Source organism: Chelonoidis abingdonii, chromosome 11, assembly GCF_003597395.2.
Source record: "Chelonoidis abingdonii isolate Lonesome George chromosome 11, CheloAbing_2.0, whole genome shotgun sequence".
NCBI lineage: Eukaryota > Metazoa > Chordata > Testudines > Testudinidae > Chelonoidis > Chelonoidis abingdonii.
Window position 1 is genome coordinate 20,684,301 of NC_133779.1, and position 22,290 is coordinate 20,706,590.

The following is a 22,290-nucleotide window of genomic DNA, read 5'->3' on the forward strand; positions in this document are numbered from 1 at the left end:
GTGGGGCTGCTCCATTGGGGGAATATGGGGGGGAGCATCCCGGAGTTGGGGGTGCATCGGGGGCAGCAGCCGTGGGGGGGAACTGGGGCTGGTGCATTGGGGGGCAATCAGGTGTGGGTATATGGGGGCAGCAGCCTGGAGTTGGGGGTGTCTGGGGGCAGCAGCCCTGGGGGGGACTGGGCCTGGTGTGTTGGGGGGTGATACATGGGGTGGAGCAGCTCTGGGGAGGAGTGGGGCTGGTGTATTGGGGGACTATGGGGGAATGCACTGGGGTGAGCAGCCTGGAGTTGGGGGTGCATTTGGGAGAGGGGCTGCAGGAGGGAGCAGTTCTGGGGAGGAGTGGGGCTGGTGCAATAGGGGAGGGTACATGGGGAGAGCAGCCTAGAGTGGGGCTGGTACAATGGGGGGCAATGGGAGATGGGTACATGGGGGAGCAGACTGGAGTTGGGGGTGTCTGAGGGGACTGGGGTTGGTTCAATGGGGAGTGGGTACATGGGGGCGCTGCAGGAGGGAGCAGCCCCATGGTGGGGAGTGGGTGCGGGGGGGCTGCTCCCTAACTCCCCCCTCTCCCCCCAGCCCAGTGCTGCCTGGCCCTGTTCCTGCTGGCGCTGCTGGGGGAGCTCTGGCTGCCCGCCCTGCTCTACGCTGCCTGGCTCTACCTGGACCGGGAGACCCCGGCCCGCGGGGGGCGCCGCTCGCCCTGGGTCCGCCGCTGGGCCGTGTGGAGGCACTTCCGCGACTATTTCCCCATCACGGTGAGAGCCCGGGCTGCCCCCCCCCGGGTGGCCCTTGGGTGGGGGGGCTGCCCCCCGGGCCCGTATCGTGTCCCCCCAGCGGTCCTTGGCGGGGGGCTAGTGTACCCTGGGGGGGTCCCCCTACCCTGCGGTGTCTTGGCACCCCCGCTTTCCCCTGCCCCATGTTGGGGGGCCTCCCTCAGCCCTCCCTTCTCTCCGCAGCTGGTCAAGACGGCGCCCCTGGACCCCTCCCGCAATTACCTCTTCGGGTTCCACCCCCACGGGGTGCTGGTGGCCGGCGCCTTCGGGAACTTCTGCACGGAGGCCACAGGGTTCGGGGAGCTGTTCCCGGGGCTCACGCCCCACCTGCTCATGCTGCCCTTCTGGTTCCGCCTGCCCCTCTTCCGCGACTACATCATGAGCGGGGGTGAGCGCGCCCGGACGCCTGGGTTCTCTCCTGGGGCGGAGAGGGGAGCGGGGGCTGGGAGCCAGGACTCCTGGGTTCTCTCCCCGGCTCTGGGAGGGGAGTGGGGGCTGGGAGCCAGGACTCCTGGGTTCTCTCCTGAGGCGGGGAGTTGGGGCTGGTGGGTCAGAGCACGGGGCTGGGATCCAGGACTCCTGGGTTCTCTCTCTGGCTCCAGAAGGAGCGTGAGGTTTAGTTGAGGGGTTGGGGGTAGCCAGGACTCCTGGGTTCTCTCTCTGGCTCCAGGAGTGGCGTGAGGTTTAGTTGAGGGGTGGGGGGTAACCAGGACTTCTGGGTTCTCTCCCCAGGCAGCGCGGTAACTGTCCTGTTTTCTCGCTCCAGGTCTGGTCTCCTCGGACAAGGCCAGCGTCTCCTACCTCCTGGGCCACGAGGGCGGGGGGCAGGTGGCTGTGATCGCAGTGGGGGGCCCCCCTGAGTCGCTGGAAGCCCGGCCCGGGGCATTGACCCTCCAGATCCTCAGCCGCAAGGGGTTCATCAAGGCAGCCTTGCAGCACGGGTGAGCTGGGGGCGGGGAATGGCTGGGGGGCAGTGGGGGAAGGGAGCTGGAATAGCTCAGGTTGGGGGGGGACTCTTGGGGAGGAATGGAATTGACACGTGTGGGATTATGGTATGGGGGGCTGGGGAGGGGGTGACAAAGTGCAGGGGTGCAGCAGGGGAGGATTTGGGGGCAGGTGGGGCTGCAGGAATCCTGAGGGCTGGATGTGCAGGGGAGGTGTGGGGGGCTGGGGGAGCAGGGTGGAGGGGGGTGATGTCAGGAGGGGCACAGATCTGGGGTGTTGGAACTGTGGGGCAGTAGCTGGAGGAGTGGGGTCATTGGAGAGGGGGCATCAGACAGGGCAAAGATTGGGGGGGCAGTGGCTGGAGGATTGGGGGCCATTGGAGAGGGACCATCTGGCAGGGCACTGAATGGGGGGTATTGGAGAGGGGGCGTTGGGCTGGGCACAGATCAGGGGGGCAGTGGTTGGAGGAGTGGGGGGTATTGGAGAGGGGGCATTGGGCTGGGCACAGACCGGGGGGGCAGTGGCTGGAGAAGAGGGGGCATCAGGCACGGCACAGATGTGGGGGCAGAGGCTGGAGGCGTTGGGGGAGTCAGACAGGGCACAGATCGGGGGGGAGGCTGGAGGAGTTCGGGGTGTTGCCCCAGGCACAGCTCGGGGACAGTGGCTGGAGGAGAGGGAGGCATTGGGCAGGGGCTGGAGGAGGGGTACATCATGGAGTGCAGGCGTCTGGGGGAGGGGTCCCGGGCAGAGCAGCAGGCGGTGCAAGGGGGCCAGGAAATGGGTAGGGGCCATGGGTCTGGGAGGCCGCCCCTGACCCGCCCCTCTCCCCGCAGCGCCGCCCTGGTGCCCGTGTTCTCCTTCGGGGAGAACGAGCTGTTCCACCAGGTGCCGAACCCCCGGGGCTCGCTGGTGCGGGCCGTCCAGGAGCGGCTGCAGAAGCTCATGGGCCTGGCACTGCCCCTGTTCCACGCCCGCGGCGTCTTTCAGTACAGCTTCGGCCTGCTGCCCTTCCGGCGCCCCATCCACACTGTGGGTGAGCCGGGGCGGGGAGCCAGGATGCCTGGGTTCCCCCTGGTGCTGGGAGGGGAGTGGGGCTGGTGGTTGAGGGGGAGTGGGGCTGGGAGCCAGGACTCCTGGGTTCTCTCCCCAGCTCTGGGAGGGGAGTGGGGCTGGTGGTTAGAGCAGAGGAGGCTGGGAGCCAGGATGCCTGGGTTCTCTCCCTGGCTCTGGGATGGGAGTGGGGGCTGGTGGGTTAGAGCAGGGGGTCTGGGAGCCAGGACTCCTGGGTTCTCTCCTTGCAGCAGGTTTGGGGTGCTGAAGTTGGCACATCCTGTGCTGAACGGCAGTAGGAGGGAGTTGTGTGCTGGGAGGGGCGGTGGTGGGGGCAGGGAGTGGGAAGAGACCCCAGCTGGGCTGTGGGGGGAGCTGGAGGTTGGGGGGTGTCTGTCTGCAGCGCCTGGCAGGACAGGGGGCCTTGCCAGCTGTTCTCTGACCCAGTCCCCCCATGCCCGCCCCAGGGGATCATTACTATTGCCCCACACAGAGCCAGGCTTTAACAGCACATCTCTGGGGTGGGCTGGGGGGATCTGCTGCTAACCCCGTCTCCTCCCCCAGTGGGGGCGCCCATTCTGGTGCCCCGGACGCCCTGCCCGTCCCACCAGGCCATCGACCGGCTCCACGCCACCTACCTGGAGCGGCTCATCACGCTCTTCGAGGAGCACAAGACGAAGTATGGGGTGCCCCCGGAGAAGCACCTCAACCTCATCTAGGGATGCTGCCCCCCGTGCCGGGGCCCTGATGTGAGGGGCAGGCCCTGTGGAGAGTGCCGGGGGCTGCTCTGCCAGGGGGCAGTTCTTATTGGTTCCCCCCCACGGGGAGCCCTCGGGGGCTTGTTTTGGTTCCCCCTTCAGTGGGGAGGGGGCCCTACAGGGAACTTGGGCCAGGCTGGGCTGCTCCCTGCCCCTCCACTTTTGCCCCAGGGTCTGGCTGCCCATCAGCAGGGGTGTGGGGCTGGGAAGGGGCTGTGGGGTGTGCTGCCAGCCAGCCACGCTCTGAGCCAGGGGATGTGGGGGGCAGAGACTGCCCTTTCTCCTACCCCCAACTCCCGCTGCCCGTGGATTCACCCTGCTGCAATAGGGCAGTAATTGTGCAACTGTGGCTGTGGGTCCCAGGGCTGTCTGGCCCCCCCCACCCCTTGGCCTGGTGCCAGCCCCCTGGTTACTGGGCCAGACTGTAACTCCAGCCCCATGGGGTGTGCAATAAACGACCTTCCTGTGCAATTGGCTGGTGTGCTGTGGGGGGGGGGGAAGGGTGGTGCTGGGGGGTGGCATCAGGGCAATGAGGCAGGGGGTGATGGGCTGCCAGGGTTTGTGTAGGGAGGGGAGTGCTGCCTCCACCCTGTCTCAGGTCACACACAGCCTAGGGGCAGAGCCTGGGGGGGAGAACCCAGGAGTCCTGGCTCCCAGCTGCCTTGTGCTCTCACCACCAGCCCCCATTCCCCTCCCAGAGCCGGGGAGAGAACCCAGGAGTCCTGGCTCCCAGCCCCCCTCCTCTAACCACCAGCCCCCACTCCCCTCCCAGAGCGGGGGAAAGAACCCAGGAGTCCTGGCTCCCAGCCCCCCTGCTCTAACCACCAGCCCCCACTCCCCTCCCAGAGCTAGGAGAGAACCCAGGAGTCCTGGCTCCCAGCCCCCCTGCTCTAACCACCAGCCCCCACTCCCCTCCCAGCACCAGGGGGAGAACCCAGGAGTCCTGACTGAAAGGCCAGTCCGTTGCCCTGAGGCGCTCAAAGGTGGTGGGGGCTGGATGGGCCCGGGGCCTTGGCCTGGGGCCAGTTAAACATTTATCTTTCTGCAAACTCAGCCCGGGGCTGAGCAAAGGGCACAAGCAAACAGGCTGGGCATTGAGAAACCGAGGCAGCGTGGCAGTGGGGCTGGGGACACCTGCTTGGGAGCCAGGACTCCTGGGTTCTCCCCCTGGCTCTGGAAGGGCAGTGGCGGCTGGTGGGTCAGAGCAGGGGGGCTGGGAGCCAGGACTCCTGGGTTCCCTTCTAGCCCTCCCTATGTTCTAACTGCATTACATCCTCTTCCTTACAAACATGAGCTCCCAAGCTCGGTTAGCCCCACGGTCTGTCTTGCCCCATGTCCTGTCTGATGCGGGCTGGTCCCACGACTCCAGGGGGACTGCAGAGAAAAGGGTAACAGCGGGGGGCGGGGGAATCCCCTTGGTGTCTTGTCCGGCATAGGGACACCCGGCATAGGGACACCCAGCATGGGGGGCTTCCCTCCAGACACTGAGCGTGCTGGGGTTTGACCTCTGTCCCCTGGCAGGGAGTCCCACAGGTTCGGTGTGTGGCCAACCACGGCTTCCTTGGGTTTGTGTTGAACCCACTGGCAGGCGCTGCCAGCTCAGGTGTGATGGGAAGGAGGAACCGCCAGGCCTGGTTTCACAGCCCAGTCTCATATGGTGCCCTCACCCCCACGCGTCGTCTCTTCCCCCAGCCAGCAGCCCTGCTCCTTCCAGTCGCTCCGGGGACGGGAGCTGGTCCCTGTTCGTTGCCTTTTCCCCCCTCTGCTCGGTGCTGTATGGTAGGGGATGCCCACAGCAGGACACAGCGTCCTGGGGCCTGCCCCCCCCCCCACCGGGCTTTATGGTACCACCCTCGAACTCATCGGCTGAGGGGCCCATCTCCCCTGGCGTCCGGGCTGGCTTGAAGGGGGACGTGCGCCTCCTAGTGGCTGACACCAGAAACACCAGCTGTTCTGCAAAATATCCCAGATCTCCCCCCCCCACCCCCCCATACCTGTTTGAGGTACTTTACCTAGTCAGCTACAAGTGGGGAGGGGGCCTGCTCCTCTCTGCAGCTTGGGGGGCTGAACTGGCCACTGTGACAGCCGGCTCCTGTCTGAGGCTGGGGGGGAGAGGTGGGGTGCCCCCTGCAGCTGGGCTAGGGGCTGTGTAAGGGGGTGCAGGGGGTCCAGGAGGGGCCTGGACTCTGCCCTGATCATCCCCCACCCAGCTCTGCACCTTGGATCAGGGCTGGGCATGGAGGGGTCTCCCTGGGCCAAGTGAAGGCAGCTGGTAGCTTGTTAAACACTGAGAAAAATGAGGTGCAGATAGGGGAAGAGAGGTGCCTAAACCTAGCAGGAGTCCTGGCCCCCACTCCCCTCCCAGAGCCAGGGAGAGAACCCAGGAGTCCTGGCTCCCAGCCCTCCGCCTCTGACCCTCCAAGCCCCCACTCCCCTCCCAGAGCCGGGGCGAGAACCCAGGAGTCCTGGCTTCCCGCCCCCCTCTGCTCTGACGCACCAGCCCCCACTGCCCTCCCAGAGCTGGGGAGAGAACCAAGGAGTCCTGGTTCCCAGCCCCCTGCTCTGACCCACCAACCCCCCACTCCCCTCCCAGAGCCGGGGAGAGAACCCAGGAGTCCTGGCTTCCCGCCCCCCCGCCTGCTCTGACCCACCAGCCCCCACTTCTCTCCCAGCGCCGGAGAGAGAACCCAGGAGTCCGGGCTCCCAGCCCCCCTGTTCTAACCCACCAGCCCCCACTCCCCTCCCAGAGCCAGGGAGAGAACCCAGCAGTCCCGGCTCCCAGCCCCCCTGCTCTAACCCACCAGCCCCCACTCCCCTCCCAGAGCCAGGGAGAGAACCCAGCAGTCCCGGCTCCCAGCCCCTCTGCTCTGACCCACCGGCCCCCACTCCCCTCCTGGAGCCCGGGAGGGAACCCAGGTGTCCGATCCGCGCCATGCCTTCTCTCTGAGTCTGTCCAAACCCCCCCCCACTTATCTCGTGCCCCGCCGGAGTCGCATGTCGCTTCCGGGGCTAAAGTGCGTCGTCGTGAGTGGGACGTGGATCCGGAGCGGGGAGCAGCCCCCCGCGCGTGGAGTTGGTGAGAGCCCCCTGTTGCGGGGGGGCAGGGGCCAGGCTCGGGGGGAGGGGTTGGGAGGGCAGGGGCTGGGTGAGTCTGGCGGGGGGGGGTCAGTTCCTCTCCCCTCCACAGGGCGTTGTGGGAGCCAGAACTCCTGGGTCCTACCCAGCAACCCCTGCCCACTATCCCTCCATCCCCCCACCCCCAGAGCCTGGACAGCCCTCCCCCCTGTCCGGCCATCTCCCACACCTCCCCATCTGTGTCTCCCTTCTCCCCCCTTCCCCCTGGGGCTCACGTCCTCATGCACTGGGGGCCGGAGTTTGTAGGGTAACAGCCCCCATGCCCTGTCTCAGAGCCAGGACCATATAACCAGCCCTGTGCCCCACCCCAGAGGTGGCTGCATCTCAGTGCTGGGCAAGGGGTCCCTGAGTAACCAGCTGCCCTGCCCCAGAGGTGGGCACATCTCAGTGCCAGGCGAGGGGTCCCTGCATCACCAGCCACCCCGCCCCAGACGTGGCTGCATCTCAGCACCAGGTGAGGGGTCCCTGGGTAACTGGCCGCCCAGCACTGGAGGTGGCTGCATCTCAGCACCAGGTGAGGGGTCCCTGTATAACCAGCCACCCTGCCCCAGAAGTGGCTGCATCTCAGCGCCAGGCGAGGGATCCCTGGGTAACCGGTCGCCCCGCCCCAGAGGTGGCTGCATCTCAGTGCTGGGCTAGGTGTCCCTGTGTCACCAGCTCTCCTACCCCAGAGGTGGCTGCATCTCAGTGCTGAGTGAGGGGTCCCTGTGTAACCGGCCGCCCCACCCCAGAGGTGGGCGCATCTCAGCACTGGGTGAGGGGTCCCTGCGTAACTGGCCGCTCCACCCCAGAGGTGGGCACATCTCATCACCAGGTGAGGGAGTCCCTGTGTCACCAGCTCCCCTACCCCACAGGTGGCTGCACTTCAGGGCCGGGCGAGGGGTCCTTGGATGAGGAGGTGCCTGGCCAGGCCTGGACTCTGTTCTCTCCTCCCAGCTGGGGGCTTCGTGGAGCCAGGCTCCCCCCAGCAGGATGACGGGCGCCCTGAAGAAGCACCTTGAGCTGCTGAGCGTGTTTCAGTGGGTTATGACCTTCCTCTTCTTTGGTAAGTGAGGCCAAGAGAGGCAGGGGCCAGGGGAGGGGGTCTGACTCCTGCAATGAGGGAGGTGGGTGCTGCCAAATACACCTGTCACAACATCCCCTGGCAAGGAGTTCCACAGGTTAACAAAGCGCTTTGTCTCGTTTGTATTAAGCCTGCTGCCTGTTAATTTCGTCAGGCGATCCCTGGGGCCTTGTGTTGTGTGAAGGGGTAAATAACACTTCCCTCTTCACTTTCCAATCCTCCCCAGGTTTATAGCCCTCGATCAGATCCTCCTGAGGCGTCTCTGTTCCAGCTGACCAGCCTCCGTCTTCGTAGTCTGCCCTTGGACGGGAGCCGTTCTGTTGTACTTAAGTTCTGTGCAGGATCTTTTCAGGGGGATTAGGGCAAAACGGCACATTTCTTAGTAATCCAGATATTCGTTACCACTGTATCCTATGCAGATGAGAGAGAACTTTCAAAGAAGGTTTTCACCTCTTAGCTCACACTCACCCACAAGCACACTGGTCTTCTTGTCACCAACTAGCTGCTCCCCCCAACTGCTCTGGCGGTGAGTTAGCTGCGGCAGGGGTGGAGCCGGGTTTCTGCCGATCCGGCTCGATGCTCCATGTTGACAAGACAAGACCCGGGGTCCTGTGCAAGGGCTCACATTTATAGCAGCTTCTCTCTCCTGCAAATCTCTACCAGCTCCGAAATCTGCGTCTGTTGGGCCTTTGTCCTGCTGTTTCCAAAAGCAGGTGCTGGCTTCTAACCCCCCAGGGAGGCCGTCAGTGTCTCTGCTCCTCTTTCCTGGGCCCACTTGACACGTTTTAGTGTCCTTGGCTCTGGCTCCCAGCCTCTCTGCAAGGGGTGCAGCTGCCTGGAGGTGCTGCCTCCCCACCCTGCTCATTCACACCTCGCTCATTCAGCAGGGCAATAGATTAAGGGAGTGGGCGGGGGGGGGGGGATTTTATTCTACTAGCAAAGACATTTCTTCTACTGTGACTCTCCTTAGGGGCTATAACATTATCCCAGGGCTGAACACAATGTTCTCTGTATGTTTTCCGACATAGGGGTCTGATACAAAGTTGTGTGAAAATAGCTTAACACAGGGATTTCTCTACAGTTCTGTACCCTGGGTCACTGGTGCTGCCTTTCTCTGAACCTCTGCCAGTCCCACTAGATCCTTTCTGTGACGGGGCGACCACACGTGCCCACAGTATTCAAGGGGGAGGGGCCTCCCATGGATTTATAGAGAGGCAACATGTATTTTCTGTCCTATTCGCTCTCCCTTTCCTAATGATTCCCAACTTTCGGATCACTTTTCCGGCTGCGGCTGCACCTGGAGTGGGTGTTTGCAGAGCCCTCTCCACAGGGACTCCACGATCTCTCCTGAGTGGGAACAGCTCATTCAGCCCCCATCGCTGTAGATGTCGAGCTGGGATGATGTTTCCAATGTGCATCACTTTGCACGATCAACACTGAATCTCACCTGCCATGTTGTTGCCCCGTCACCCAGTTCTGGGAGATCCCTTTGTAGCTCTTCCTGGGACTGAACTAGCCTGAGTAGTTTTGTATCATCTGCAGATGTTGCCCCCTCACTCTTCACCCTTTATCCCGATGGTTTATGACTCTGTTGAATAGGACGGGGCCCAGCACAGACCCTTGGGGGCACCACGATTTCCCTCTCTCCACGCGGGAACTGCCCCTTTGTTCCTACCCTTTGTTTCCTGTCTGTTCCCCGGTTACTGATCCAGGAGGGGACCTCCCCCCGTCCATCACAGCTGACTTGCCTAAGGCTTTGGGGAGGGGCTGGGCAAGCTTTCTGGAATGGAAATACCCTGTGTCCACTGGGTCCCCCTGGGCACGGTGTCTAGTTGAGCCCTCCACGAATTCAGTAGATTGTGAGGCGCGATTTTCCCTTTACTAAACCACGGGACTCTTCCCAAGTTCTTGCATCTCCCTGTCTGACAATTCTGTTTCTTTTCTAGAGTTTCAGCAGTTTCCGTACCCAGCCAGCTTAACTGGCCTGGATGGGCCGGGCTCATCTCGGCCGTTAGGTTAGCTGGCTCCAGCATCCGGTCCAGTGGCTGAGTTAGTGGCATGTGACATGCTCTGCAGTTTCCTGATGTTCCTGCAGATCTGGTGATCCCGGCTGGGCCTGGCGACGGGCGCTGTGTGATGGATCCATTTGTTCACAATCTCCTTGTTGGACACCTCAGTGTGGCGGCCCTCAGCTCTCGTCTCCCCCACAGGCCTTCTTCACGTCACTGTGTTCTATCTGCTCTCACCGTCTCTGGGCGTCTCTGTCCTACTTCGGTGGGGGTGGCTCAACCGCGACACCCCAGAGAGGTGAGTGTCCCTGCTCAGCCGTTCCCACCATCCTGCTGGAGCCAGTCAGTCCCTGCCCTGGCCTCCCACCCCCAGAGGAGCCAGTCCCTGCCTGGCCGGGTGGAGCAGCGCCCCCTAGAGGGACAGGCCCCTGCCATTCCCTGCCCCTGAGCCAGCCAGTCCCTGCCCCATCCCCGCCCCCGGATCCAGCCAGGCCTTGCCCCATTCCCCACCCCCCGGAGCCAGCCAGTCCCTGCCCCATTCTCCACCCCCTGAGCCCCAGTCCCTGCCCTGCGGGCTGGGTGGAGCCGGCGCCCCCTAGAGGGGACAGGCCCCTGCCCCATTCCCTTGCCCCTGAGCCAGCCAGTCCTGCCCTGGCTGGGTGTGTTGTACTCAAAGTATTACGGGATCTTCTCAGGGGATTAAGGCAAACGCCACATTGATTAGTAATACAGGTATTATTAATACTCTATCATATGCATATGAGATATCACAAGTCTGCATTCACACAACACACACACACACCACACACACACTCCCTCTTGCTGTTTACCCACTAGTTGCTCCCTTACTGCACTGGCAGATGAGTTAGATGGGGAGGGTGGAGCCGGGCTTCTGCCGATCCGGATCGATGTCTGGTGTGACAAGACAAGACCTGGGGGTCCTTCTGCAAGACACTCCGGATGTATAGCAGCTTTCCTCTCATGCAAATCCAGACCAGATTCAAAATCTGGTCTGTGTCCGTTGGTCTTTGTGCCTGTCTTTCTCTGGTGTTGTCCCAATGCTGCTCACACGGGGCGTTTCTGAAGAAGGGCTTGCTTCTAATCCCTGAGGGTGGTCAATATAGTCTGCTCCCCTCCATTAGCCCACTTGACAAGTTGTATTTCCTTTGCTCCGGCTCCCATTCCCTCTTCAACTGTTGTAGCTGTCTGAGCTGGGTGTCTTCCAAGCCTCACTCAAGTCAGGCAATGGGGCAATTGATTACAGAGTGGGGGGGGGGGGTCTATTCTACTTCTACAAGAAGGCACATGTTTCTTTCACTTTAACTGTCCTATCCTTACGGGCTAGAACATTTTGATATAAAGTTTTTCTACCAATTTTCTAATACGAATGTATGACAGAGCACAATGCCAAGTCATATGGAAAACAAAGTAACTTTGTGCAAGAGCAATGTCATAAAGATACTTAATATAGAAAGTACTTAATCAAAAATAACACAGTGCAATGTTATCAGATTTGTAGAGAGAGAGTTAATACAGAGATTTCTCTACAGTTGGGAGCCGGAAGCCCCCTAGAAGGACGGCCCCTGCCCCATTCCCCGCCCCCTGAGCCAGCCAGTCCTGCCCTGGGGCCGGTGGGAGCCGGCGCCCTCAGAGGGACAGGCCCCTGCCCCATTCCCCACCCCCCTGAGCCAGCCAGTCCCTCCTGGGGCCTGTGGAGCCGGCGCCCCCTAGAGGGGACAGGCCCCTGCCCCATTCCCCGCCCCCCTGAGCCAGCCATCCCTGCCCTGGGCTGGGTGGGAGCCGGAGCCCCTAGAAGGGACGGGCCCCCGCCATCCCGCCCGCTGAGCCAGCCAGTCCCTGCCCTGGGCTGGGTGGGAGCCGGAGCCCCCTAGAGGGACAGGCCCCTGCCCATTCCCTGCCCCCTGAGCCAGCCAGTTCCCTGCCCTGGGGCCAGTGGGAGCCGGCGACCTCCTAGAGGGGACCCGGCCCCGCCCCATCTCCCGCCGCCTGACGCCACGCAGTCCTCTGCCCTGCGCTGGGTGGAGAGCCGGAGCCCCGGTGGCGGGGAGCCCGAGAGTGCGCGCTCCCATTCCCGCCCCCTGAGCCACCAGTCCCTGCCCTGGGGCCAGTGGGAGCCGGCGACCCCTAGAGGGGACAGGCCCCTGCCCCATTCCCCGCCCCCTGAGCCAGCCAGTCCCTGCCCTGGGGCTGGGTGGGAGCCAGCGCCCCCCAGAGGGGACAGGCCCCATTCCCCTCCCCCATATCTCTCCCTGCAGGCGGCCGACGCTCAGACTGGATGCGACGCTGGCGAATCTGGCAGCATTTGACTGATTATTACCCCGTCAAGGTAATGGGGGGGGGTCTCAGGGGGCATCTGCTCAGCTCAAGGGGGTGAGGAATGGGGCAGGGAGGTGAGGGGATTGGGGGGCAGTAGAGGTAGGAAGGGGGCATTGGGGTAGTGGGGCTGGGACAGGGTGGGTATGTTTGGGGGGGTCGCACCAGAGTCTGAATATTCAACCCCTCCCCACCCCGGACTGCCTGTCTGTCCGACCCTCCCGTGCCCCTACCGGCTCATGTCTTCTGTCCAAATTGTCCGTCTCTCCCCACCTGTCTCCTGCCCCCAGGGGCTGCCCCTCTGCTCCCCCCTCTGCCCCACACCAACTGCTCCATGAGCCCCGGCTCCCACAGTGACCCCTCAGCACCCCCCTTTATCCCTCCGGCCCCCAGGCTGAGTCCGCTGCTCTCTCTGCCCCACAATGACCCCTGGCCCCTTCCTAACCCCCTGTCCCCCTCTGACCTCTGCTGTCCCCGATCTCTGCCTGCCCCCCACTGACCACTGCCCTACAATGACCCCTGACTCCGTCCTGACCCCCACGTCCCTCTCTGACCTCTGCCTGCCCCCCACTGACCACTGCCCTACAATGACCCCTGACTCCTTCCTGACCCCCACGTCCCTCTCTGACCTCTGCCTGCCCCCCAATGACCCCTGGCCCCTTCCTGCCCCCCACGTCCCTCTCTGACCTCTGCCTGCCCCCCACTGACCACTGCCCTACAATGACCCCTGGCTCCTTCCTGACCCCCACATCCCTCTCTGACCTCTGCCTGTCCCCCACTGACCACTGCCCCCCAATGACCCCTGGCTCCTTCCTGACCCCCATGTCCCTCTCTGACCTCTGCCTGCCCCCAATGACCACTTCCCCACAATGACCCCTGGCTCCTTCCTGACCCCCACGTCCCTCTCTGACCTCTGCCTGTCCCCCACTGACCACTGCCCCACAATGACCCCTGGCCCCTTCCTGCCCCCCACGTCCCTCTCTGACCTTTCCCCCCTCTGCCCCCCACAGCTGGTGAAGACGGCGGTGCTGCCCCCCGACCGGAGCTACGTGCTGGGCTCCCACCCCCACGGCATCATGTGCACGGGGGCCGCAGCCGCCTTCTGCACCGAAGGCCCCGGCTTCTCCCGGCTCTTCCCCGGCCTGCGACCCAGCCTGGCGCTGCTGGCGGGGCTCTTCCGACTGCCCCTCTACCGGGAGTACATGATGGGCTTCGGTGAGGGGCGGGACCCAGCAGGGGGGCTCGGGGGGCCGGGACACCCCCACCCGGCATGGGGGCTCTGGGTGGCAGGGACATCCCGGCATGGGGGGCACAGCAACACTCCCCTCCCCCTGGGGCAGGAGGGGCTCTATGGGGGCAGCAGGGATAGGGGGCACAGACACCCCCACCCCAGGCATGGGGGGCTCGGGGGGGCAGGGACACCCCTGCCCTGGGCCTGGGGGCCACAGATACCCCCACCCTGGGACATTGGGAGCTCTGGGGGGACAGGGATGGGGAGCACAGAGACATTCCCCTCCCCTTGGGGCATGGGGGGACTCAGGAGAGGCAGGGACATCCCCACCCCGGGACATGCGGAAGTCTGGGGGGGCAGAGACACTCCCACCCCAGGAGATGGTGGGCTCTGGGGAGGGGAGGCGGCAGGGATGGGGGGCATAGAGACACTCCCCTCCCAGTGGGACATGGTGGGCTTGGGAGGGGGGCAGGGACAAGGGGGATGGACATGGGCTCTGGGGAGGAGGACCTGGGGGGAGAAGCCTGTAGCTCCCTCGCCATGGCCACGTGCTATAGGGTGTGTACGTGAGTAGGGGGGGTCTCCCATCCCTATAGGGGGTCTGTCTTCTGGCCTCTGCCTCTTCCAGCTATAATAAGCTTATTTGGGGGTCACCCCCTGCACATACCCCTGTGCGCCCCCCGAGGGACCCCCCCCATGTCCAGGCTCCTCACCTGCCTCACCAGGGAAGTGGTACTTGTCCCCCCTTTGGCTCCCCATGCTCTGGGGGGGCGTTTAATTGTCCTCTGGGGTGGACCTGGGGGAGCTGCCAGCTTGTTCGCTGGGGAAAAAGGGGGTGTTTGACCCCGGGGTGGGGAGAGGTTGCTGCATCAGCCGACCCCCCCAGCTCACTATCCCCCCACCCCTCCGCAGGGATGTGTCCCGTAAGCCGCCCCAGCCTGGATTTCCTGCTCGCCAGGCCCGGCAACGCGGTGGTGATCGTGGTGGGGGGTGCGGCTGAGTCGCTGGACTGCACCCCTGGGCAGCACCGCGTCACCCTGCAACGCCGCACTGGCTTCGTGCGCCTGGCGCTGCAGCATGGTCCTGCTGTCCCGCGAGTTGAACTGGAGTCTATCCGGATTGACACCCCACCCCGACAGGAAACATCAGCAGCGACCTTGCTCCGGATTCCCCCCCAGCCCCCCTGTTGCACCACGGTGAGGAGGCCCAGACCCTGGCCTGGCTCGGGGAGAGTTATGGATGGGGGTCGTTCTTTGCCTACCCAGCCTCTGTCCCCACTGGACCCCGAGGCGGGCCAGTTTTACATGTGGCTGCAGGAAAGGTGGGGGGTGGCCCTGTGTGGATCATCCTGGTGTGTGTTGCCCTTGGAAAGACCACACACACACGCAACCCTGCCCCTTACGGCCCCCAGGCTTTGAATGGGGCATTTGTCTCACCCAGGGGGGCTGGCACAGGAATCCCACTTCTGGCACAAGCAGTGTCCTGCTTCCCTGCAGCTCCGCTAATGACTCTGTGCTGGTTCATTAGGATCCGGGACAAACACTCATTAAGGCTGCTGCAGTACGCGACCTCCTTGATTCCCTCCCGCCAGCAAAGGGCGGGAGTGGGGCTGGTGATTTTTGGGGGGACCGCGCCCAGGAAAAGGGAGACCCCTCCCTCGCCCAGGACCGCTTGGGATTTCGAACCCAGATCTCTGTTTACTGACGGCGCTTTAACCAACTAAGCCACGGCGCCGGCTGCTCTGGCTGGCGGCGAGCGCGCCAGCTGCCTGATGGCTCGGGGGGGGCGGGGGGCAGACAGGTGTGTGGGGGGGCTCCACTCTCGTGGTTCTAACCCCCCCCCCCCAAAGGAACTGGGTGGGGGGGAGGACTGGTGGCACGGTGTGGGTAGCGTGGCAACGAGGCTGGGGTTCCTGGTGGGTTCCCAGCAAGATGTGGGTGCCCTGTGTAGTCAATGGAATATTGCATTGAGAGGCTGCAGGTGAGGCACCAGGTCCGTGGCATTGGGGTGGGTGCATGGGGCGTGATGCATGTGGGGGTGGCATGGGTGGGGCGGGGGTGGTAGGGGACAAACCGCTTGCCGGGACTGGTGTAACTGCGGCCAGACGGGTGTCTACCATGCGGAGAGGCTACGCTGGGGGCAGCACACCAGGCCCGGCTGACTTGCGGGGCGCACTGGGGTGGTGCTCATTGCTGGGGGCACGCTAGGGCGGGAACCAGGCCAATGATGTGCGGGGGGCACTGGGAGGTGCCATTGCTGGGGGAGATGCCTAGGGGGCCAGCCGAGGCCAGTCGCAGCGAGGGGGGACTGGGGCAGGTGCTGCGTTTGGGGGTGCACTCCGTTGGCGCAGCCGGTGCTGCCCCCCAGTTCTAATCCCCCCCCCCCCCTCTTGTGCAGGGCTGCCCTGGTTCCCGGCTATCCTTCGGGGAACAGGTTTTCCGGCAGGTCGTGTCCGCCGGCGCAGCCGGCTCCGGACACCTGCAGCTCCGCTCAATGGACTGACGGGCTTCGCGCCCGCCTGTTCTGGGGCGCGGGCCGCTGCCTTCCCTCGCCGTGCAACCGTCGTGGGTGAGGAGCCCAGGAGGGGGCGGTCGCTGGGTGGGCCACGGCTGGGGGATCCCACCCCTGCTAACCGCCCTCTCTCCACAGTTGGAACCCCACTCTGTACCGGCGCCGCCCGTCCCACCCGCGCGGAGGCGGCCTCAGACTCCACAGGCTTACGCGGCAGCTTTCCGCCAGCTCTTCGACCGCGTCATAAAGTCAGCTGCGGGCTGCCGCCGCGCGGCCACTCGCGTGTCGTAAGGCCCATGCCGCGCCCTGCCGGCTCACTGCCAGCTCTGCTGGTGTGGGCCCCCGGCCGGGCCCTCCAGCCCCTGCCACTCCGCGGGTGTAGGGGCCCCCGCCGGGCCCCAGCCCCTGCCAGCTTGCTGGTGTGGGCCCCCGCCGGCCCTCCGGCCTCCTTGCCGCTCCGCGTGTGTTAGGGCCCCGGCCGGGCCCCTTGGCACCTCCCGGCCATTGCGCGCTAGCATCTTAGGGCCCCCCGGCACCTCCTCGGCTCGCGCCAGCTCCGTGGTGGTGTAGGCCCCCCGGCGGGCCCCTGGCACCTCCCGGCTCCTGCCGCTGCAGCACGGAGCCCCCGGCCAGGGCCCCTGGGCACCTCCTGGCCTCCCTGCGCTCAATCGTGGTGTAGGGCCCCCCAGCCTGGGCCTCCAGGCTCCCGACGCCTCCTGCCGGCTCAGCGTGGTGTAGGGATCCCTCTTGCTCACCCCGCTGCCAGTTTAGCATCACGGGGTACCCCCCCCCCCCCTGCACCAGTCAGCGAGCAGGCCGCCAGGTTTGAGCCTGTCTCCGGGTCCTGCGCCCCCACGCAGGCCTCTCTCCCCTGCCGGCCGGCTCGGGTCACCTGGCTCGTGCTGCACCCCCAGGCCGGTCCCCCACCTTGCGCTGCTGCTGCGAGCCTGGTGGCCGCCCCCACCGCGGGGGTAGGCCGCTTCCTGCCCTCCAATAAAAGCTCTGAGTTTATTTTGCACTTCAGCCCAAGGGATTTTTATGCCTCTGCAGCCCAGGGATGCAAACCAGCCCCCCCCCCAGTCCCCCCCTCCACAGACCCAAGGCAGGGCTGCCCAGACCCCCCAGCTGAGATATGGGCCCTGCGACCTCCACGCCCCCTCACCCCGAATCAGGCTGCGATGAAGGAATTTGGAAGTGACATAGGGGGGGACCCCGAGTGGGGGGGGCATCCCTGTGCGCACAGACACCCAGCTCCTCCCCCGAAGGGACTGGCCCAGGGGCGGGGTGGGGGGCCCGGGCTGCTGCTCTGTGACTCAGGAAATTCCAGCCCTGGGAAAGTGGGACGGGGGGCTGACGGGGGCCCGTGCCAGGGAGATGAGGTGCTGTGCGGGGGGGGGGGGGGGACTCCTGCACCCACTCCATCTCACCAGGCCAGCCGGACGCCTGGGTCCCTTCTCCCTTCATGCCCCTAGGTTTCCCCGCCCCGACTTCACGGACGCCCTGGGTCCCTCCCTCTCTGCCCTAGGTTCACCCGCTCCCACTTCACCGGACGCCTGGGTCCCTCCCCTTAATGCACCGGGCTCTCCCGCCCCCACTTCAACCGGACGCCTGGGTCCGTCTCCCTCAGTGCACCGCCTCTCCCGCCCCCACTTCACCGGACGCCTGGGTCCTTTCTCCTCTTCATGCACCGGGCTCTCCCGCCCCTACTTCACCGACGCCTGGGTCCCTCCCCCTTCATTGCGAGCGCGCTCTCGCCCCCCCGCACTTGCGTGGCTCGCGACGGGCTTTTTTGCTGCAGAGCGACGCGTCTGGGATTCCTCCGCAGCAAAAGGGCGGGAGTGGGGCTGGTGTTTTGGGGGACAACCGCGCCCAGGAAAAGGGAGACCCCCTCGCCCCAGGCACCGCTGGGATTTGCGAAACCCAGGATCCCCTGTTTACTAGACAGGCGCTTAACCAACTAAGCCACGGCGCCGGGCTGGCTTGGCTGGCGGCGAGCCGCCCCAGCTGCCTGATGGCTACGGGGGGGAGGGGTCGGCGGGAGTGTCAGATCTTATATACCAGTGTGGGGGCTCAACCCTCTTTAAGAAATTGTCTATAAGGGCACCACACGGCGACTCGCAAAGAGAACCTCATGTGTCTTTTGACTCTGTGCCCTTCTGCGGAGAGACTGGGAAGTCCCCATCCGGCATTGACACCCCATCTTTTTCTCTCGCTGAATAACATTCTGAGCACTGCTTTGGATCCTGGCATTACCTGGTGACGGCCCACCCCACTTCAAGCCCCCACTGCACCACGTGTGGAGGAGCCCCAAGACCGGGCTCGTTGGGCGGGCTGCGGGAGAGAGTGAGATGGGTATGGTGGGTGCGTGTGTGTCTTTTGAGCTTCATCCTCTATGCTCCCTCTGCCCCGATCTGGCCACCGCCTTGATTCGCATTGGCACTCGCGCCGAGCGGCAGTGTTACAATGGGCTGGCAGGAAAGTGGTGGGGGGGGGCTCTCGGGGCAGCCCTGTAGGGAGAACAAAGTCCGATGATATAGTGTTGCCCAGACATCTATTATCTTGGACAACGCACACGGTGAACGCTCTCCTGAAACCCTTAGTTTACCGCCTTGCCCCCACGCGCTTGATTATGGGTGAGAGCTCAATTCGTGCGGTCAGCCAGGAGGTCTGGGTACAAAGGAACACCTTCTGGCACAAGGCAGTGTCCTGCTTCATGGCAGCTCCGCTATTAAAGACTTTGTTCTGTTGCTTAGGGGCTGGCCATTGCTGCCATGTCAACTTGAGAATACCGGATACCGGGGACAACAACACTTCAATAAGGGGGCCGCACAGGACTATTGAGCCTGGCCGGTGAGACCAGGACATTATTCTTGTCCCCCACGGCCACCACGCGCCCGAGCCAAGAAGAGCTTGGGACGCGAAAAAATGAGTGGAGGGCGACATGATCAAGTCGATGGCGGGAGGGGGGTGGACCCCACAAACAAGCAGGAAACTGAGTGTGGGGGATGGGCCAGGAGCCACTGAAGTCCCTGTTGATGTTGTGTCTTGTGTTTGTGTATCCCCACAGCCACGAGTTGTAGTTGCATTGCCTGGGTCCAGGAGACAACTGCATTGTTTGTGCGTGTGGGGTGTTGTGTGGAAGTCTCCCACATCCAACGTTGTGCAAGCAAGCTCAAACCTACGTTAAAATCTAGGTGGCAGTGAAGGTGTCCAAAAGTAGTTGGCTAGCGTTGTCACAGACACCAGGCGCTTTGAATTGGCACTTCCATTCCAGGCCAACACCTAAGAGCAAATCCTACGGAAGCAGACACACCCAGAGCTAACTGATACAATTATCCACTACTAACACAACAGCCTGCTGTTTGTACCCTCAAGTTCTAGAATAGTGTGCTTGTACCTCACATATTGTGTTGGCAGCCAGTACTGTGGTGTCCTAGCTCAGTCAAGTAGATAGCGAGAGGGAAGTGAGGGTCCGTGTTGTTGTCTTCGTTAAACAGCCGTTAAGGACGGGTGTGTTGTAGCAGTTGTGCAAGACAGGGCAAAATTTGATGATTGGACAGAGATGGTAAGAAGCATCAGGGGACCGCTACTGGATGTGCAGTGTAGGGTGTAGCAAGTGCACCCACACCTTGAGGGCTGGGATGTATTAGTCCAGTGTGCAGAAAGACGGAAAGGTGTTGCAAGGGAGATAGAGGGACAGCATGTATGTGGAGGACAGGCTTCTTGTGTTGCCGTGTCGCTGTACAGGCAGTGCACAGGATCGCTAGAATTAAGTTAAGCGGGTGTTGTGTCGCAGGGTGTGTTGTGTAGTAGATGTGCAGGACCGGTGTGAAGCATGCCACAGGACGGGTGTTGTTGTTGCGCAGTATGCAGTGTCTAGGCGTATTGCAGGTGGCAGACGGGTGTGTGTTTCAGTGTTCTGTGCAGCAGACAACAGAATGGAGCCGAGCTGTGTGTCCAATAAGCAGCAAGTGTGTAAGGACACTGCGATGTAGGGCGCGTAATATGTGGTTGCCACACGTCCAAGCAATAGAGTATGCACCAAGCGAGTATGGGGCGGGTGTTTTCCAAAAACAGCCAGTGGCTGTGTGTGCAGCAGCGGGTTTTGTCAAGCGCTAAGTGGTGCATCCTGTTGTCTAAGGGTATTGCAGTGGATGTATGGGAGCTAAGGTGTATGTTTTGCAGCATAAGCGCACAGGAACCGGGTGTTGTGTTGCAGCGTAGCAGCGTGTAGGACGGGGTGTTGGTTTCCAGGTGGGAATAATTGCGGTGCAGCAGTTGGCAGCGAGGGCGGTGTGTTTGTGGTCGAGTGTAGCCCAGGCAGACAGGGTAGACCGGGTGGAGTGGTCGATCATTCTTGGTGGTGTCATAGGGGTGTTGCATGTGGAGGACGGGTGTTGTGACAGCAGCGCACAGGGCGGGCGTGTGTCTGCAAGTGGAAGGGCAGTGAAGGGGTAATTGGCAATGTGGAGGAAGCTGGGCTTGCGTGCAGCGGCCGCCGGACGGACGGTTGTGTCAGCAGCGCACGGAGCCGGCGTAGGTGGGCTGGGGGACGATCAGAGGTGTGGTGCAGTGTAGGATGGGGTGTTGGGCAGTGCACAGGATGGTGTTCCGGTGGGTGCTGTGACCAAGATCAGCGGAAGAGGTGTGACCGCCTAGTGTCTCAGGGATTGCAGTGGAGGTGAGACGAGGGCTGTTGATGAAGAGCAGCGCACAGGAGTCGGGTGGTTGTGTCGCGCTAGTTTGTTCTAAGGGGTGAATGTGGCATGTGGAGGACGGGCTGTGCGCAGCGAGAGAGCAACATGGAAAATGCGTATTGTTTGCAAAATGGTCGAATAGCAGCAGGGGTAGGACGGGTGTTGTGCAGCAGCGCACAAGGGCGGGTGTGGTGCCCGCATTTGTGTAGAGGGCTGTTGCATGTGTTGGTTTTAGTGAGACTGGGTGTTGTGCAGGCAGCATACAGGGCGGGTGTGGTCGCAGTTGGTCTATGGGGTGTGCCATATGGGAGGACGGGTGATGGTAGACAGTAACAAAAACGCACAGGGGCGGTGTATTTGTGTTACGCATTCATGGGTCTAGGGGGGTTGCCAAATTGTGGAGGACGGGGGCTTGCAGCACGGCGACCCACATGATGGGGTGCTTTAGGTTGGGAGGCGTAGCAGCGGTAGGACAGGTGTTGTGCAGCAGCGAGCACCCTATGGGGCGGCGTGATGTTGTCGGCAGTGTTCTGAGGGGCCGTTTAGGCATGGTGGCAGGAAGATCGGTGCTGTGCAGCAGCGGACAGGACCGGGTGTGTTGTCGCAGTGTACTAGGGTGTGTGCAGTTTGGACTGGACGGGTGTTGTGCAGCACCGCATCAGGACGGTGTTGTTGCAGTGCTAGGGAGTTCGTAGGGTGTGCTGCAGTGTCCATAGGGTGTGTGATTGTGGAGACGGGCGCTGTGCAGCGAGCGCACAGGATGGGCTGTGTGCACCAAGCGTGTACCAGACGGGTAGTGTGCACCAGCAGCCACAGGGGGGTGTTGTGTCGCAGTGTCTAGGGTGGTGCATGTGAGAGAGCGGGGGCTGGCAGCAGCGCACAGGGACGGGTGTGTGTACAGTGTCTGGGGGTGTTGCACATGTGAGGAGCGGGGGCTGTGCAGCAGCGCACAGATGGGGTGCTGTGTTGCAAAGCGTAGGGAGCGGAGTGTGTGGCAGGCAAGACGCACAAGGACGGGTGTTGTGTCGCATGGTCACGGGGGTGTTAGCACGTGGAGGACCGGGGGCTGATTCACGCGCAACAGAATGGGTGGTTGTGTTGCAAGCGTGTAGGACGGGGTGTGGTCGCAGTGTCGCAATGTGGAGCGACGGGGGCTGTGAGCGCGCAACGAGCTCACGGCAAGCGGCACGCCGGAGACTGGAGCGACGCGGGGACTCCCAGCCCCCCACAAAAAGCTCCGGCCGCCCTGACACCTCAACGATGATATCGAAGCACCGCACACCTTACTCGATCTGGAGTCAGACGCGCTATCCGTTGCGCCTACGAGTCAAGCTGGCCTGCAGCCGCAACCGGAGCTAGTCATCCAGCCCTCCGCCCCCTTCCCTGCGGGCAAGAGCGGGCGGGCCGCGGGGGGCGAGAGTGGGGGGGGGTAGAGGGAGGTTAGGGTCAGGGAGGTTGGGGAGGAGAGTGAGGCCGCATAGGAAAGATGTGTATGAGAAAGCAGGGAAGTTATGAGAGGGAGAGAAGGCAGGGATTAGGGAGGGAGGTTTGGGGGAAGGAAAGACAGGGTACCTAGCTAGGAGTATATTTGGAGGAAGGGGAAGAGGACGGGTTAGGGCAGGAGTATATAGGGGGGATACGAGGAAATGAGGCAGGGGGTTAAGTGGGAAAGCGAGGTATGGGTTTATAGGCAGGGATGAGTAGTTGGGCGAAGGGGAGAAGCAGGGTAAGTGCTGCAGGTGTTATGGGGCTCGAGGTCTGGAGCGGAGGTCAGAGGATGGGAT

The 22,290-nt window shown here is 63.2% G+C and overlaps 2 protein-coding genes and 1 non-coding gene across 4 annotated transcripts in view; 2 read left to right on the top strand and 1 right to left on the bottom strand.

Annotated features, from left to right (window-relative positions):
* The window catches only part of LOC116817070 (2-acylglycerol O-acyltransferase 2-B-like), a 17,020-nt gene extending 13,521 nt beyond the window's left edge, over positions 1-3,499 (top strand). For both annotated transcript variants that reach the window (XM_032766832.2, XM_032766833.2), the window contains 5 exons: positions 577-755; positions 957-1,161; positions 1,540-1,714; positions 2,552-2,751; positions 3,333-3,499. In XM_032766832.2, coding sequence (XP_032622723.1) covers positions 577-755; positions 957-1,161; positions 1,540-1,714; positions 2,552-2,751; positions 3,333-3,487 — 914 coding nt within the window. In that variant the 3' untranslated portion in view covers positions 3,488-3,499. The remainder of the gene's footprint in view (positions 1-576; positions 756-956; positions 1,162-1,539; positions 1,715-2,551; positions 2,752-3,332) is intronic.
* Positions 3,500-10,004: 6,505 nt separating this feature from the next.
* Positions 10,005-15,800, top strand: LOC116817074 (2-acylglycerol O-acyltransferase 3-like). Its single transcript, XM_075070611.1, has 5 exons — positions 10,005-10,031; positions 12,008-12,080; positions 13,078-13,282; positions 14,211-14,494; positions 15,696-15,800. Exons 2-5 carry the CDS (start codon positions 12,030-12,032, stop codon positions 15,798-15,800), a joined length of 645 nt encoding a protein of 214 aa, XP_074926712.1. The 5' UTR covers positions 10,005-10,031; positions 12,008-12,029.
* Positions 15,801-17,705: 1,905 nt separating this feature from the next.
* On the bottom strand, positions 17,706-17,781 carry TRNAT-AGU (transfer RNA threonine (anticodon AGU)). The gene has a single exon. It is a non-coding gene; the product is annotated as a tRNA-Thr (tRNA).
* Positions 17,782-22,290: the final 4,509 nt, after the last annotated feature.

Excerpts from the sequence above, each read along its gene's own strand:
- LOC116817074 (XM_075070611.1), top strand. The coding sequence starts at position 12,030 with ATGCGACGCTGGCGAATCTGGCAGCATTTGACTGATTATTACCCCGTC. Across the intron at positions 12,081-13,077 it reads CTGATTATTACCCCGTCAAG|CTGGTGAAGACGGCGGTGCT; the intron begins GTAATGGGGGGG and ends TGCCCCCCACAG. Across the intron at positions 13,283-14,210 it reads GGAGTACATGATGGGCTTCG|GGATGTGTCCCGTAAGCCGC; the intron begins GTGAGGGGCGGG and ends ACCCCTCCGCAG.